The sequence below is a fragment of the Salvelinus fontinalis genome, chromosome 5 (assembly GCF_029448725.1).
Source record: "Salvelinus fontinalis isolate EN_2023a chromosome 5, ASM2944872v1, whole genome shotgun sequence".
Classification (NCBI taxonomy): domain Eukaryota; kingdom Metazoa; phylum Chordata; class Actinopteri; order Salmoniformes; family Salmonidae; genus Salvelinus; species Salvelinus fontinalis.
Genome location: NC_074669.1, coordinates 38,593,400 through 38,605,637, shown reverse-complemented (window position 1 = coordinate 38,605,637; position 12,238 = coordinate 38,593,400). Strand labels below are relative to the sequence as shown.

General features: G+C 41.4%; 1 protein-coding gene across 2 annotated transcripts in view; it reads left to right on the top strand.

Moving 5' to 3' along the window:
• The window catches only part of LOC129855556 (influenza virus NS1A-binding protein homolog A-like), a 34,988-nt gene extending 33,303 nt beyond the window's left edge, over positions 1-1,685 (top strand). For both annotated transcript variants that reach the window (XM_055923343.1, XM_055923344.1), the window contains exons 13-14: positions 263-436; positions 652-1,685. In XM_055923343.1, the coding sequence (XP_055779318.1) occupies positions 263-436; positions 652-911 (434 nt within the window). In that variant the 3' untranslated portion in view covers positions 912-1,685. The remainder of the gene's footprint in view (positions 1-262; positions 437-651) is intronic.
• The last annotated feature ends 10,553 nt before the right edge of the window (positions 1,686-12,238 follow it).

Here is a 12,238-nt window from a genome sequence, read left to right as displayed (position 1 = left end):
CCAACTCATCCAAAACCATTTCAATTGAATCGAGGTCGGGTGATTGTGGAGGCCAGGTCATCTGATGCAGCACTCAATTATTTAGTTAATCCATTTTAGAATAAGGCTGTAATGTAACAAAATGTGGATAAAGTCGAGGGGTTTGAATACTTTCCGATTTCGTTGTATCGCATATACTGTATTCGTGAAGAACTGGAATAGCTTTGAGTTCTGTGAATGTGAAAAGTGGGTAATGTGCAGTGTTATCTCTGTGTTCTCCTAGAGAGGCACCAGGCTGCGGTATGTGAGCTGGATGGCTTCATGTACGTGATTGGAGGTGCTGAGTCGTGGAACTGCTTGAACACGGTGGAGCGCTACAACCCTGAGAATAACACCTGGACCCTAATCGCCCCCATGAACGTAGCTCGCAGGGGGGCTGGGGTGGCCGTCTACGGTGGTAAGAGACTACTCCATAGAAATGAAGTATTCAAATTCTATGTTCTGCTCTAAACGGGGGTGGGCTCGAGACGATTACCATGTATAGGGTACTCAGTTCACAGGGTGGGAAGGCAGGTTGCAAACTTGGAATTTACTCAGATAAAATCTGATTTGTGCTGACCCTTTGCTCTCCTTTCTCTGCTCTCTCTCATCTCCTTCTCTTCCCCTCTCTAGGGAAGCTCTTAGTGGTTGGTGGGTTTGATGGCTCCCATGCACTGCGCTGCGTAGAGGTGTATGACCCAGTCCGTAACGCATGGAAGATGCTGGGTAGCATGACCGTGGCACGGAGCAATGCGGGTGTGGCCGCGCTGGGTGACGTCATCTGCGCCGTGGGCGGTTTCGACGGAAACAACTTCCTGAACACACTCGAGGTGTACGACCCTGAGACGGACGAGTGGAGCGACTGCGCCGAGGCCCTCTCCTCTTCCGCCTGAGGGTCAGGGGTTATGGGGGGGATCATTTTGGGGGGGTTGCCTAAAGCAACATCAAGCCTTTTATTTTTCGTGCTGTATATATTTAGATTTCTTTTTTTCTTTTTTGTATTAATAATGCCAACATTTTAATACATTTTTAGTGCAATTGAGTTTTTCTTTGAAAGTTTTCTATTGTTTTCTGGGGGTTTACAGAGAAACACCTACTGTTTTGGTCACCAAGACTACCTTGGACTTACTGGTGTGTTCAGAATAGGTGACGGTACTGGAAAACTTTGAGTTGGCTTGTTTTAGGAAAGTGATTCTGAATATCTTTTTTTCATTTTGAACTGTCATTTTAGCTCACACATATTTAAATATCTGCAATTTTGAAGCCTTATTCAAAGAAAGAAGGTAACTCCCATGGCGTTTTTGTGTAGTTTAAACTGAAGCTGGATTGCTTGACAAATCTTTAATGCCTTTTTATATTTTTATACACTGCTGATTTACCAATAGAGGAAGTAGTGGACGCACATGTCTATTGAGTCATGAAACGAAACCAGTGCCAGTTTAGTAACGCGTAACACACTCGCACACACACGCTAACCAACTCTTTTGTTGCTGCATTTTGACTCATTTACTATTATGGAGATGCTGTTTTGTTGTGTTGAGCGTTTTAAAAGGGGTTCAGAGATTTGGCTTCAATTTAATTTTGAGTTTAGATTGATTCAATTGGAAAGTGCTGCATCACATTTGTAACAAGCTGATATTTCTTAACTAATAAACCATTTCAACCTCTTTTAGTTTTCCAGTTCAATACAGTACTATATCTAATAGTCAGGTTTGACTGGTTTGTTAAAGTGGAGTGACTTTCACTGTCTGAGGTAGCATTGGGAAATTTCCACCCTGGGGTTCTAATGAAATAACCTTCCTTATACACATTCTATAAACCTTCCACCCATTGGATGTTGCAAGTCATTATTTTTTCCACCAGGACACAATTACTGTCCTCAAATATAGCATTTATCTCTCTTCTCTCTACACAAGCAGAAATGTATGGCAGCATGGTCTATGCAGCCAAATTCTGACCCTTTGCCTAATTGGCAAAATATCTGATCTGATTGGTCAATAGACCAATTTGTGGAAAGATATCAGAATTTGGAATTTTAAGACCCCTTGAAGTATCGAAAAAATAATATGAATAAATTATTTGATGAATTTTTGGCCTTACTGCTATTAGCTCATGCAAACACATTGAATAACAGATTCACTGCATGGAACAACATACATGTTTGTGAGAGTTTCACCTTTACACAGAGCGGTGTGTGTGTTTAGTCCAAACTATTTGGACGTTACAGACAGAAGTCTGAAGTCGGTACAGCCGATCTGCCAAGTCCCAAGAAGCTTGTGGGGGTCGTAGAGCAAAACAGAACGCCATTGTGTTCATGAGAGTTTGGTCTGGGGTCAAATAGTTTGTAGACTAAACCGTTCAAACGCTACAGATGATTTTGTGAGAAGACCGATTTTCGGAATGTGTCAAGGTCAGACAAACTCCACTCTAGCTCTGTCACCTTTCACCATAGATGCATATATTTGTTATATATTAACAATTCATCTCACTCTTGCTCTCTGGGATATATGGAGAGGATAGCGGGGATGTGTGATGTAATTGTACACTTTAAATGTGTTTACATAGATGACAATTGTCTCTTTTTATAATGAGGCAGACCACCACGGCTGGCTTGTATTAATGCATGAACTGTCACATTGGTACTGTACAAACTTCGACAAACGGTACACACGGTCAAATATACATATGCATGGACATAGTCACATAAACCACAGACACTACGGTCTATCCAAACACTCACTACAGACCAGTGTCAACTTGAACGCTTCTATACTGTCCAGCAAAGGCTGTGGTTCTGTCCCAAATGGCACTCTATTCCCCATCTAGAACCCTATGGGGTTCAGCTGCCTCAGCAACCATAGAACACATCACCTGCTCAATAACAAAGGTTGAGCTAAGCTTTCAAAAACTTTCGATGAGCTGTCACAACTGTTCATTGGAACAGACACCGCTATTTCTGTACTCGTGAGTTCTGTACTTTATTTCTGTATTCAGCAGAGCAGCTAATGTGTCAACACGACTTCTAATGAAACTCCACTCTGACACCATTGCCTGGTCTCCAGTGAGCATTATAAACTCATCTACCGAGGAGCCCTAATGTTTTAGAGATGTTAATAGCTCTTTTTGTGGAAATGAATCAGCCAAGACCCCTGTGTTTTTAGTTTTAATCAACCTTTGTCAGACTCCAAACTGTAATAATCATAAATTGTGTCAATGTTATGAAACAGCATAATAATGATTCAGCAATTGTTCAGTGATCTTTTCCGATCATTGGAGTGCTGTTTACTAGAGGCCGACCAATCTTTTTTTTTTTGTGGTCCGATTCCAATTTTGGGGGGAGAACACTTGCCAATACCTATACATCTGCCGATATACAACATTTTTCAAAACTGAGTTCTCATAAATCAATATCCAAAAGAGCAATATTGTCAATGTTTCGAAAAGAAAAAAATCTTACATTGTGACAATAATGACATGAGATCTGCCGCAACTGTTCAGATAAGCATGAATAACGGTGAAATAAATCGGACGATATTGATATATCGGTAAAATGGCAATAGCAGCCAATAATATCGGTGAAACGATATATCGTTCGGGCTCTAATTATAATATATTAATTGGTTGTTCACATCTCGTCACGGTAATTAGGCTTCTCCAAGCTCTGATGCTGCTGATGGTCATTAGTAGCCTACAAAACTTTGCTAACTGCCTGGTACTCAGCACTCTATTGTCCCACTAATCACTCTGACATCAATGCGAATGTATTCGAAAATCGAATCAAACACTTCATGAGAGCCCGTGAGTTCATGTTGCACAACATTTCAAATCAAATGTTATTGGTCACATAAACGTCTTAAGCAGATGTTATTGCTGGTGTAGCGAAATGCTTGCGCGAGATGCTTGCGTAGGCTATTGAATTGCGCAAGAAAACAGAGGGAGGCTATTTTGATTTGTTTAACACTTTTTTGGTTACTACATGATTCCATATGTGTTATTTCATAGTTTTGATGTGTCCACTATTATTCTACAATGTAGAAAATAGTACAAATAAAGAAAAACCCTTGAATGAGTAGGTGTGTCCAAACTTTTGACTGGTACTGTATATTATTTAGTATAGGTAAAGACGAGATTAAATCAAGAATAGTCTGATGGGTGACAATATTAGCTTATCACTTGTGAATGATATATTATCACTTGTGAATGATGCCCAGCATAAGAGACAATGCCTTTTTTTGCACACCTCATATAGCCCTATAGGTTTCTATCACTAAAGTGGCCAAATAACTTCTTAAAATTAAGCACATTAATCCGCTTTACAAGGGGTGTAGAGCCTAAGTGGCATACATAAGCGGCGCGTGAGTTTCAAGTTTGGGCAAGATCATTTTCACCATAAAAATGCATCTTTATAATAAAAGCATTACATCCATAATTGCATTTGCGGTCAATTTTGATCATGCTTTTTTCTGCTATTGGATCATTCAGGCTTATAGCCTACTACCATGTGGGCATTGCTGCGCTTATAATGTGAAGAAATAGCCTAATAGTTTATCAACATGTTAAGCTAAAGGTTCTGAACTGTTGCGTCAGGCTCATTGCATCAAAAAGTTTTTTTGATGCTAGTGGTTATACACTGCTCAAAAAAATAAAGGGAACACTTAAACAACACAATGTAACTCCAAGTCAATCACACTTCTGTGAAATCAAACTATCCACTTAGGAAGCAACACTGATTGACAATACATTTCACATGCTGTTGTGCAAATGGAATGGACAAAAGGCGGAAATTATAGGCAATTAGCAAGACACCCCCCAAAACAGGAGTGATTCTGCAGGTGGTGACCACAGACCACTTCTCAGTTCCTATGCTTCCTGGCTGATGTTTTGGTCACTTTTGAATGCTGGCGGTGCTCTCACTCTAGTGGTAGCATGAGACGGAGTCTACAACCCACACAAGTGGCTCAGGTAGTGCAGTTCATCCAGGATGGCACATCAATGCGAGCTGTGGCAAGAAGGTTTGCTGTGTCTGTCAGCGTAGTGTCCAGAGCATGGAGGCGCTACCAGGAGACAGGCCAGTACATCAGAAGACGTGGAGGAGGCCGTAGGAGGGCAACAACCCAGCAGCAGGACCGCTACCTCCGCCTTTGAGCAGGAGGAGCACTGCAAGAGCCCTGCAAAATGACCTCCAGCAGGCCACAAATGTGCATGTGTCTGCTCAAACGGTCAGAAACAGACTCCATGAGGGTGGTATGAGGGCCCGACGTCCACAGGTGGGGGTTGTGCTTACAACCCAACACCGTGCAGGACTTTTGGCATTTGCCAGAGAACACCAAGATTGGCAAATTCGCCACTGGCGCCCTGTGCTCATCACAGAGGAAAGCAGGTTCACACTGAGCACATGAGCACATGTGACAGACGTGACAGAGTCTGGAGACGCCGTGGAGAACGTTCTGCTGCCTGCAACATCCTCCAGCATGACCGGTTTGGCGATGGGTCAGTCATGGTGTCGGGTGGCATTTTTTTGTGGGGCCGCACAGACCTCCATGTGCTCGCCAAAGGTAGCCTGACTGCCATTAGGTACCGAGATGAGATCCTCAGACCCCTTGTGAGACCATATGCTGACACATGCACATTTGTGGCCTGCTGGAGGTCATTTTGCAAGGCTTTGGTAGTGCACCTCCTTGCACTAAGGTGGAGGTAGCGGTCCTGCTGCTGGGTTGTTGCCCTCCTACGGACTCTTCCACGTCTCCTGATGTACTGGCCTGTCTCCTGGTAGCGCCTGCATGCTCTGGACACTACGCTGACAGACACAGCAAACCTTTTTGCCACAGTTCGCATTGATGTGCCATCCTGGATGAACTGCACTACCTGAGCCACTTGTGTGGGTTGTAGACTCCGTCTCATGCTACCACTAGAGTGAGAGCACCGCCAGCATTCAAAAGTGACCAAAACATCAGCCAGGAAGCATAGGAACTGAGAAGTGGTCTGTGGTCACCACCTGCAGAATCACTCCTGTTTTGGGGGGTGTCTTGCTAATTGCCTATAATTTCCACCTTTTGTCTATTCCATTTGCACAACAGCATGTGAAATTTATTGTCAATCAGTGTTGCTTCCTAAGTGGACAGTTTGATTTCACAGAAGTGTGATTGACTTGGAGTTACATTGTGTTGTTTAAGTGTTCCCTTTATTTTTTTGAGCAGTGTATTCATTTGGGATCTATCGCATCCCACAACTGTCCCAGACTATGTTTGGAATATTTATTTATCGCACAGAATAGAATAGGTCGACCTTTGTACTGTGGGGGATAGTAGATTGACATAGGCGAGTGCTTTTGCTGTTTGTTAGGCCTACTCATTTTGTTGGCTGATGATATCTTCGATAGGCACCTCGGAATTGGACAAGGATGCATGCAGTTGTTTCCCCGATGTGTGTGTTTTCACTTGTAGCCTGTGAGAAAGACCCAATCACATGATGGAGCGCGCAGCACTCAGGGAGAAGGGCACACCGGCCACTGGCTGCAAAAGGCCTGGATTTCTTTAGGGTGCATTACCGCCACACAAAGGGGATGCTGGCATGAAATTCTAGGCATTATCAAGTGCTTCTCAAATTGTGAATGTGTGACTGATGTAGTGTGTACAGCCTGCGCAAAAACAAAGCAGAGCTCATGCCCTTCAAGATACTTTTTTCAAATCGTCATTAGTCTCTCATCATGCAGCCTTACAATGTATTAAAAATCTAAACATTTCGCCCAACGTTTGTATAACAACTAAAGTTACATTAATAACTCTAAATTAAGCATATAGGAATACCTATTACATTGTTAACCACTCAACACAGAATAGCAGCTTGTGCGCACTCCCTCAAGTTGTTTGGAGAAAATATCCTTTCTATTTTATTCAGCTTTGTTCAATTGTATTCTTCATACTATAAAATAATGACATGGAATTCTAAGCAAATCTTGTCTGCTAAATGAACTAGTGTAACCCACAGCCATATGGCATAGCCAGATCAGGACCTAACAAATGGACAAATCAGAGTATGCTATTCTGTTCTTCTGAAATAGACTACATTTTCTTCATATCATGCTTCTTTAGACCTGTCTAAAATAAATAATGGATGTATTGTGAAGGTGTAGGCTATATTACATGGATTTATTAGACTTTTTAAAACGTTCCAACGGTCAGCATCAGTGGCTTGTAGGCTACAGTATGTGTGGAAGACAGGAGATGCTAAATGTGTTTTATTTATTTTTATTTCACCTTTATTTAACCAGGTAGGCCAGTTAAGAACAAGTTCTCATTTACACATGCGACCTGGCCAAGATAATGCAAAGCAGTGCAACAAAAACAACAACACAGAGTTACACATGGGATAAACAAACGTACAGTAAATAACACAATAGAAAACTCTATATACAGTGTGTGCAAATGTAGTAAGATTTGGGAGGTAAGGTAATAAATAGGCCATAGTGGTGTAATAATTACAATTTAACATTAACACTAGAGTGATGTGCAGATGATGATGTGCAAGTAGAGATACTGGGGTGCAAAAGAGCAAAAAAACAAACAATATGGGGATGAGGTAGTTGGGTGGGCTATTTACAGATGGGCTGTGTACAGGTGCAGGGATCGGTAAGCTGCTCTAACAGCTGATGCTTATAGTTAGTGAGGGAGATATGTCTCCAGCTTCAGTGACTTTTGCAATTCATTCCAGTCATTGGCAGCAGAGAACTGGAAGGAAAGGCGGCGAAAGGAAGTGTTGGCTTTGGGGATGACCAGTGAAATATACCTGCTGGAGCGTGTGCTACGGGTGGGTGTTGCTATGGTGATCAGTGAGCTGAGATAAGGTGGGGCATTACCTAGCAAAGACTTATAGATGACCTGGAGCCAGTGGGTTTGGCGAAGGATATGTAGCGAGGGCCAGGCAACGAGAGCATACAGGTCGCAGTGGTGGGTAGTATATGGAGCTTTAGTGACAAAACGGATGACACTGTGATAGACTACATCCAATTTGCTGAGTAGAGTGTTGGAGTCTATTTTGTAAATGACATCACCGAAGTCAAAGATCAGTAGAATAGTCAGTTTTACGACGGTATGTTTGGCAGCATAAGGGAAGGAGGCTTTGTTGCGAAATAGGAAGCCGATTCTAGATTTAATTTTGGAGATGCCTAATGTGAGTCTGGAAGGAGAGTTTACAGTCAAACCAGACACCTAGGTATTTCTAGTTGTCCACATATTCTAAGTCAGAGCCGTCCAGAGTAGTGATGTTAGTCGGGCAGGCAGGTGCGGGCAGCGATCGGTTGAAGAGCATGCATTTAGTTTTACTAGCATTTAACCTTTTCACACGTACCAGCACATGTCCCTGTAGCATACGATCAAACCGGTGTGATTAGAACACTTACTTAGAATGTCCAGTTTCGGTATGAAGCAATAATCAGCATTTGAGCTGGCCATACTCTCTTTTCAGAAACATTTTGAACAAACACAGTCCTTACAAAGTTATGTCCAGAATGTGAGCCGTTTATTTTTGGATGCAATGTTCAGACATTCACAGAAGTATCTACAGCATAACACAAACATCCAAACCAGAAAAATGTAGGCTACATTTGTCCTAGCACTAACTGAGGAAAGATTGGCATAACACAAGAGGTCATATTTTTATAACTCTCGGCTGACAGAAACTACAATATGAATGAATTACTATTTACAATTAATCACATCACGGGTGAGCTCACCATTCATCGAAATAACTGAGTAAAACACTTTCTAGAAATTGAAAGAAATCCGAGGATGGGTAGTTTCTGCGTGCTGCCATGCTTGTTTTTTTCCGCATCAACCAAAGATAATAAGAGACAAGATTAGATTGGTCTGTTTATAGTATGCATGTTGAAGGGGGTGTGTTGTCTACGATCATCCACTTCCCTTCATTCACTTCCGGAAGTTTATCTGAAAGATGAGTGAACCATTCCTTCACCTCATTATAACATCTTTGGTGTGACAGACGTTTAGTGATACACAGAATGCATTGTATAATGTCAACAAACATGGCACCACACATAGCTGGCAAATAGCTTAGCTCATTGTAATCAGTACAACCATAGGTGTCCATTGCAATATATGCAATAATCGGTATGGATTGTTTGTCACTAGTAATTGAAAACATGAACAAAACTGTAGATACATTATGCTCCATACATACTGTACATACAGTTGAAGTCTGAAGTTCACATACATCGTTTTAACCATTCCTGACATTTAATCCTAGTAAAAATTCCCTGTCTTAGGTCAGTTAGGATCACCACTTTATTTTAAGAATGGGAAATGTTTTTTTAATTTTTTAATTTCACCTTTATTTAACCAGGTAGGCTAGTTGAGAACGAGTTCTCATTTGCAACTGCGACCTGGCCAAGATAAAGCATAGCAGTGTGAACAGACAACAACACAGAGTTACACATGGAGTAAACAATAAACAAGTCAATAACATAGTAGGGAAAAAAAAGAAAAAAAGAGAATCTATATACAATGTGTGCAAAAGGCATGAGGAGGTAGGCAATAAATAGGCCATAGGAGCGAATAATTACAATTTAGCAGATTAACACTGGAGTGATGAATTATCAGATGATCATGTGCGAATGGGAAATGTCAGAATAATAGTAGAGCAAATTATTTATTTAGGCTTTTATTTCTTTCATCACATTCTCAGTGGGTCAGAAGTTTACATTCACTCAATTAGTATTTGGTAGCATTGCCTTTAAATAGTTTAACTTGGTTCAAACGTTTTAGGTAGCCTTCCACAAGCTTCCCACAATAAATTGGGTGAATTTTGGCCCATTCCTCCTGCCAGAGCTGGTGTAACTGAGTCAGGTTTGTAGGCCTCCTTGCTCGCACACGCTTTTTCAGTTCTGCCCACACATTTTCTTTAGGATTGAGGTCAGGGCTTTGTGATGGCCACTCCAATACCTTGACTTTGTTGTCCTTAAGCCATTTTGCCTCAACTTTGGGAGTATGCTTGGGGTCATTGTCCATTTGGAAGAACCATTTGCGACCAAGCTTTAACTTCCTGACTGATGTCTTGAGATGTTGCTTCAATATATCCACATAATGCCATCTATTTTGTGAAGTGCACCAGTCCCTCCTGCAGCAAAGCACCCCCATGCTTCACAGTTGGGATGGTGTTCTTCAGCTTGCAAGCCTCCACCTTTTTCCTCCAAACATAACGATGGTCATTATGGCCAAACAGTTCTATTTTTGTTTCATCAGACCAGAGGACATGTCTCCAAAAAGTACGATCTTTGTCCCCATGTGCAGTTGCAAACCGTACTCTGGCTTTTTTTATGGCGGTTGTGGAGCAGTGGCTTCTTCCTTGCTGAGCGGCCTTTCAGGTTATGTCGATATAGGACTCGTTTTACTGTGGATATAGATACTTTTGTATCTGTTTCCTTCAGCATCATCACAAGGTCCTTTGCTGTTGTTCTGGGATTGATTTGCACTTTTCTCACTAAAGTACGTTCATGTCTAGGAGACCGAACGTGTCTCCTACCTGAGCGGGATGACGGCTGTGTGGTCCCATGGTGTTTATACTTGCGTACTATTGTTTGTACAGATGAATGTGGGTACCTTCAGGCGTTTGGAAATTTCACCCAAGGATGAACCAGACTTGTGGAGTTCTACAATTGTTTTCTGAGGTCTTGGCTGATTTCTTTTGATTTTCCCATGATGTCAAGCAAAGAGGCACTGAGTTTGAAGGTAGGCCTTGAAATACATTTACAGGTACACCTCCAATTGACTCAAATTATGTCAATTAGCCGATCAGAAGCTTCTAAAATCATGACATAATCTTCTGGAATTTTCCAAGCTGTTTAAAGGCACAGTCAACTTAGTGAATGTAAACTTCTGACCCACTGGAATTGTGATACAGTGAATTATAAGTGAAATAATCTCTGTAAACAATTGTTGGAAAAATTACTTGTGTTATGCACAAAGTAGATGTCCTAACCGACTTGCCAAAACTATAGTTTGTTAACAAGAAATTTGTGGAGTGGTTGAAAAACGAGTTTTAATGACTCCAACCTAAGTGTATGTAAACATCCGACTTCAACTGTACATATATACTGTATGCGCCAACAGTAGAAATGACAACACGATATACAGAAAATAAGGAACTTACTTTGATAGGAACGCACACATGTCCAAAGTTATTATGTGTAAGGAAAACAACAAGGAAGGCAAAGCGAGTGCCAGCAAGAAAATGTTCAAATTCTTGCAAATATATGCATACTTGATCTGCGCAAACATGAGTGAAGTGTGGTGGGCTCTCCTCGAAGAGAGAAGTTTTTCTTGCTCAGTAAAGCCTCAAACATTAATTGTCCGCAACACAGAAATGGGCTACTTCTATGTGAATTAATGAGGAGGCGGAACATACCTCAATTCAAACTGTTGTTAGAAAATACAACTTGTTAGAAAATAATTTGAAATTGACAAGTTGAAACATAGCCTATAGATAATTAGCAGGCAGTGTGTATTAACTGTCCTGTTGCGTAATAATCACATTTTGGAACAGTGAGTGCATTCTGACATCACGTGCATAAACAACTCACGCTGGGGCGATCATTAGAGATATTTGGAACTCACATGTGAAAAGGTTAAGAGCAGTTGGAGGCCAGGGAAGGAGTGTTGTATGGCATTGAAACTCGTTTTGGAGGTTTGTTTACACAGTGTCCAAAGAAGGGCCAGATGTATACAGAATGGTGTCATCTGCGTAGAGGTGGATCAGAGAATTGCCAGCAGCAAGAGCAACATCATTGATATATACATAGAAAAGAGTTTGCCCGAGAATTGAACCCTGTGGCACCCCCATAGAGACCGCAAGAGGTCCGGACAACAGGCCCTCAGATTTGGCATACTGAACTCTATCTGAGAAGTAGTTGGTGAACCAGGCGAGGCAGTCATTTGAAAAAACCAAGGCTATTGAGTCTGCGACTTCCAGCAGTAACCTCATTTTTGAACAAGTAAAGTTTAAAAAAAGGGAACATTTGTCTTTTTAATCCTATTCATTGAATATCGGCGGATTTATCATCCGATATAATTTGACAACACAATGTAACTCCAAGTCAATCACACTTCTGTGAAATCAAACTGTCCACTCAGGAAGCAACACTGATTGACAATAAATTTCATATGCTGTTGTGCAAATGGAATAGACAACAGGTGGAAATTATAGGCAA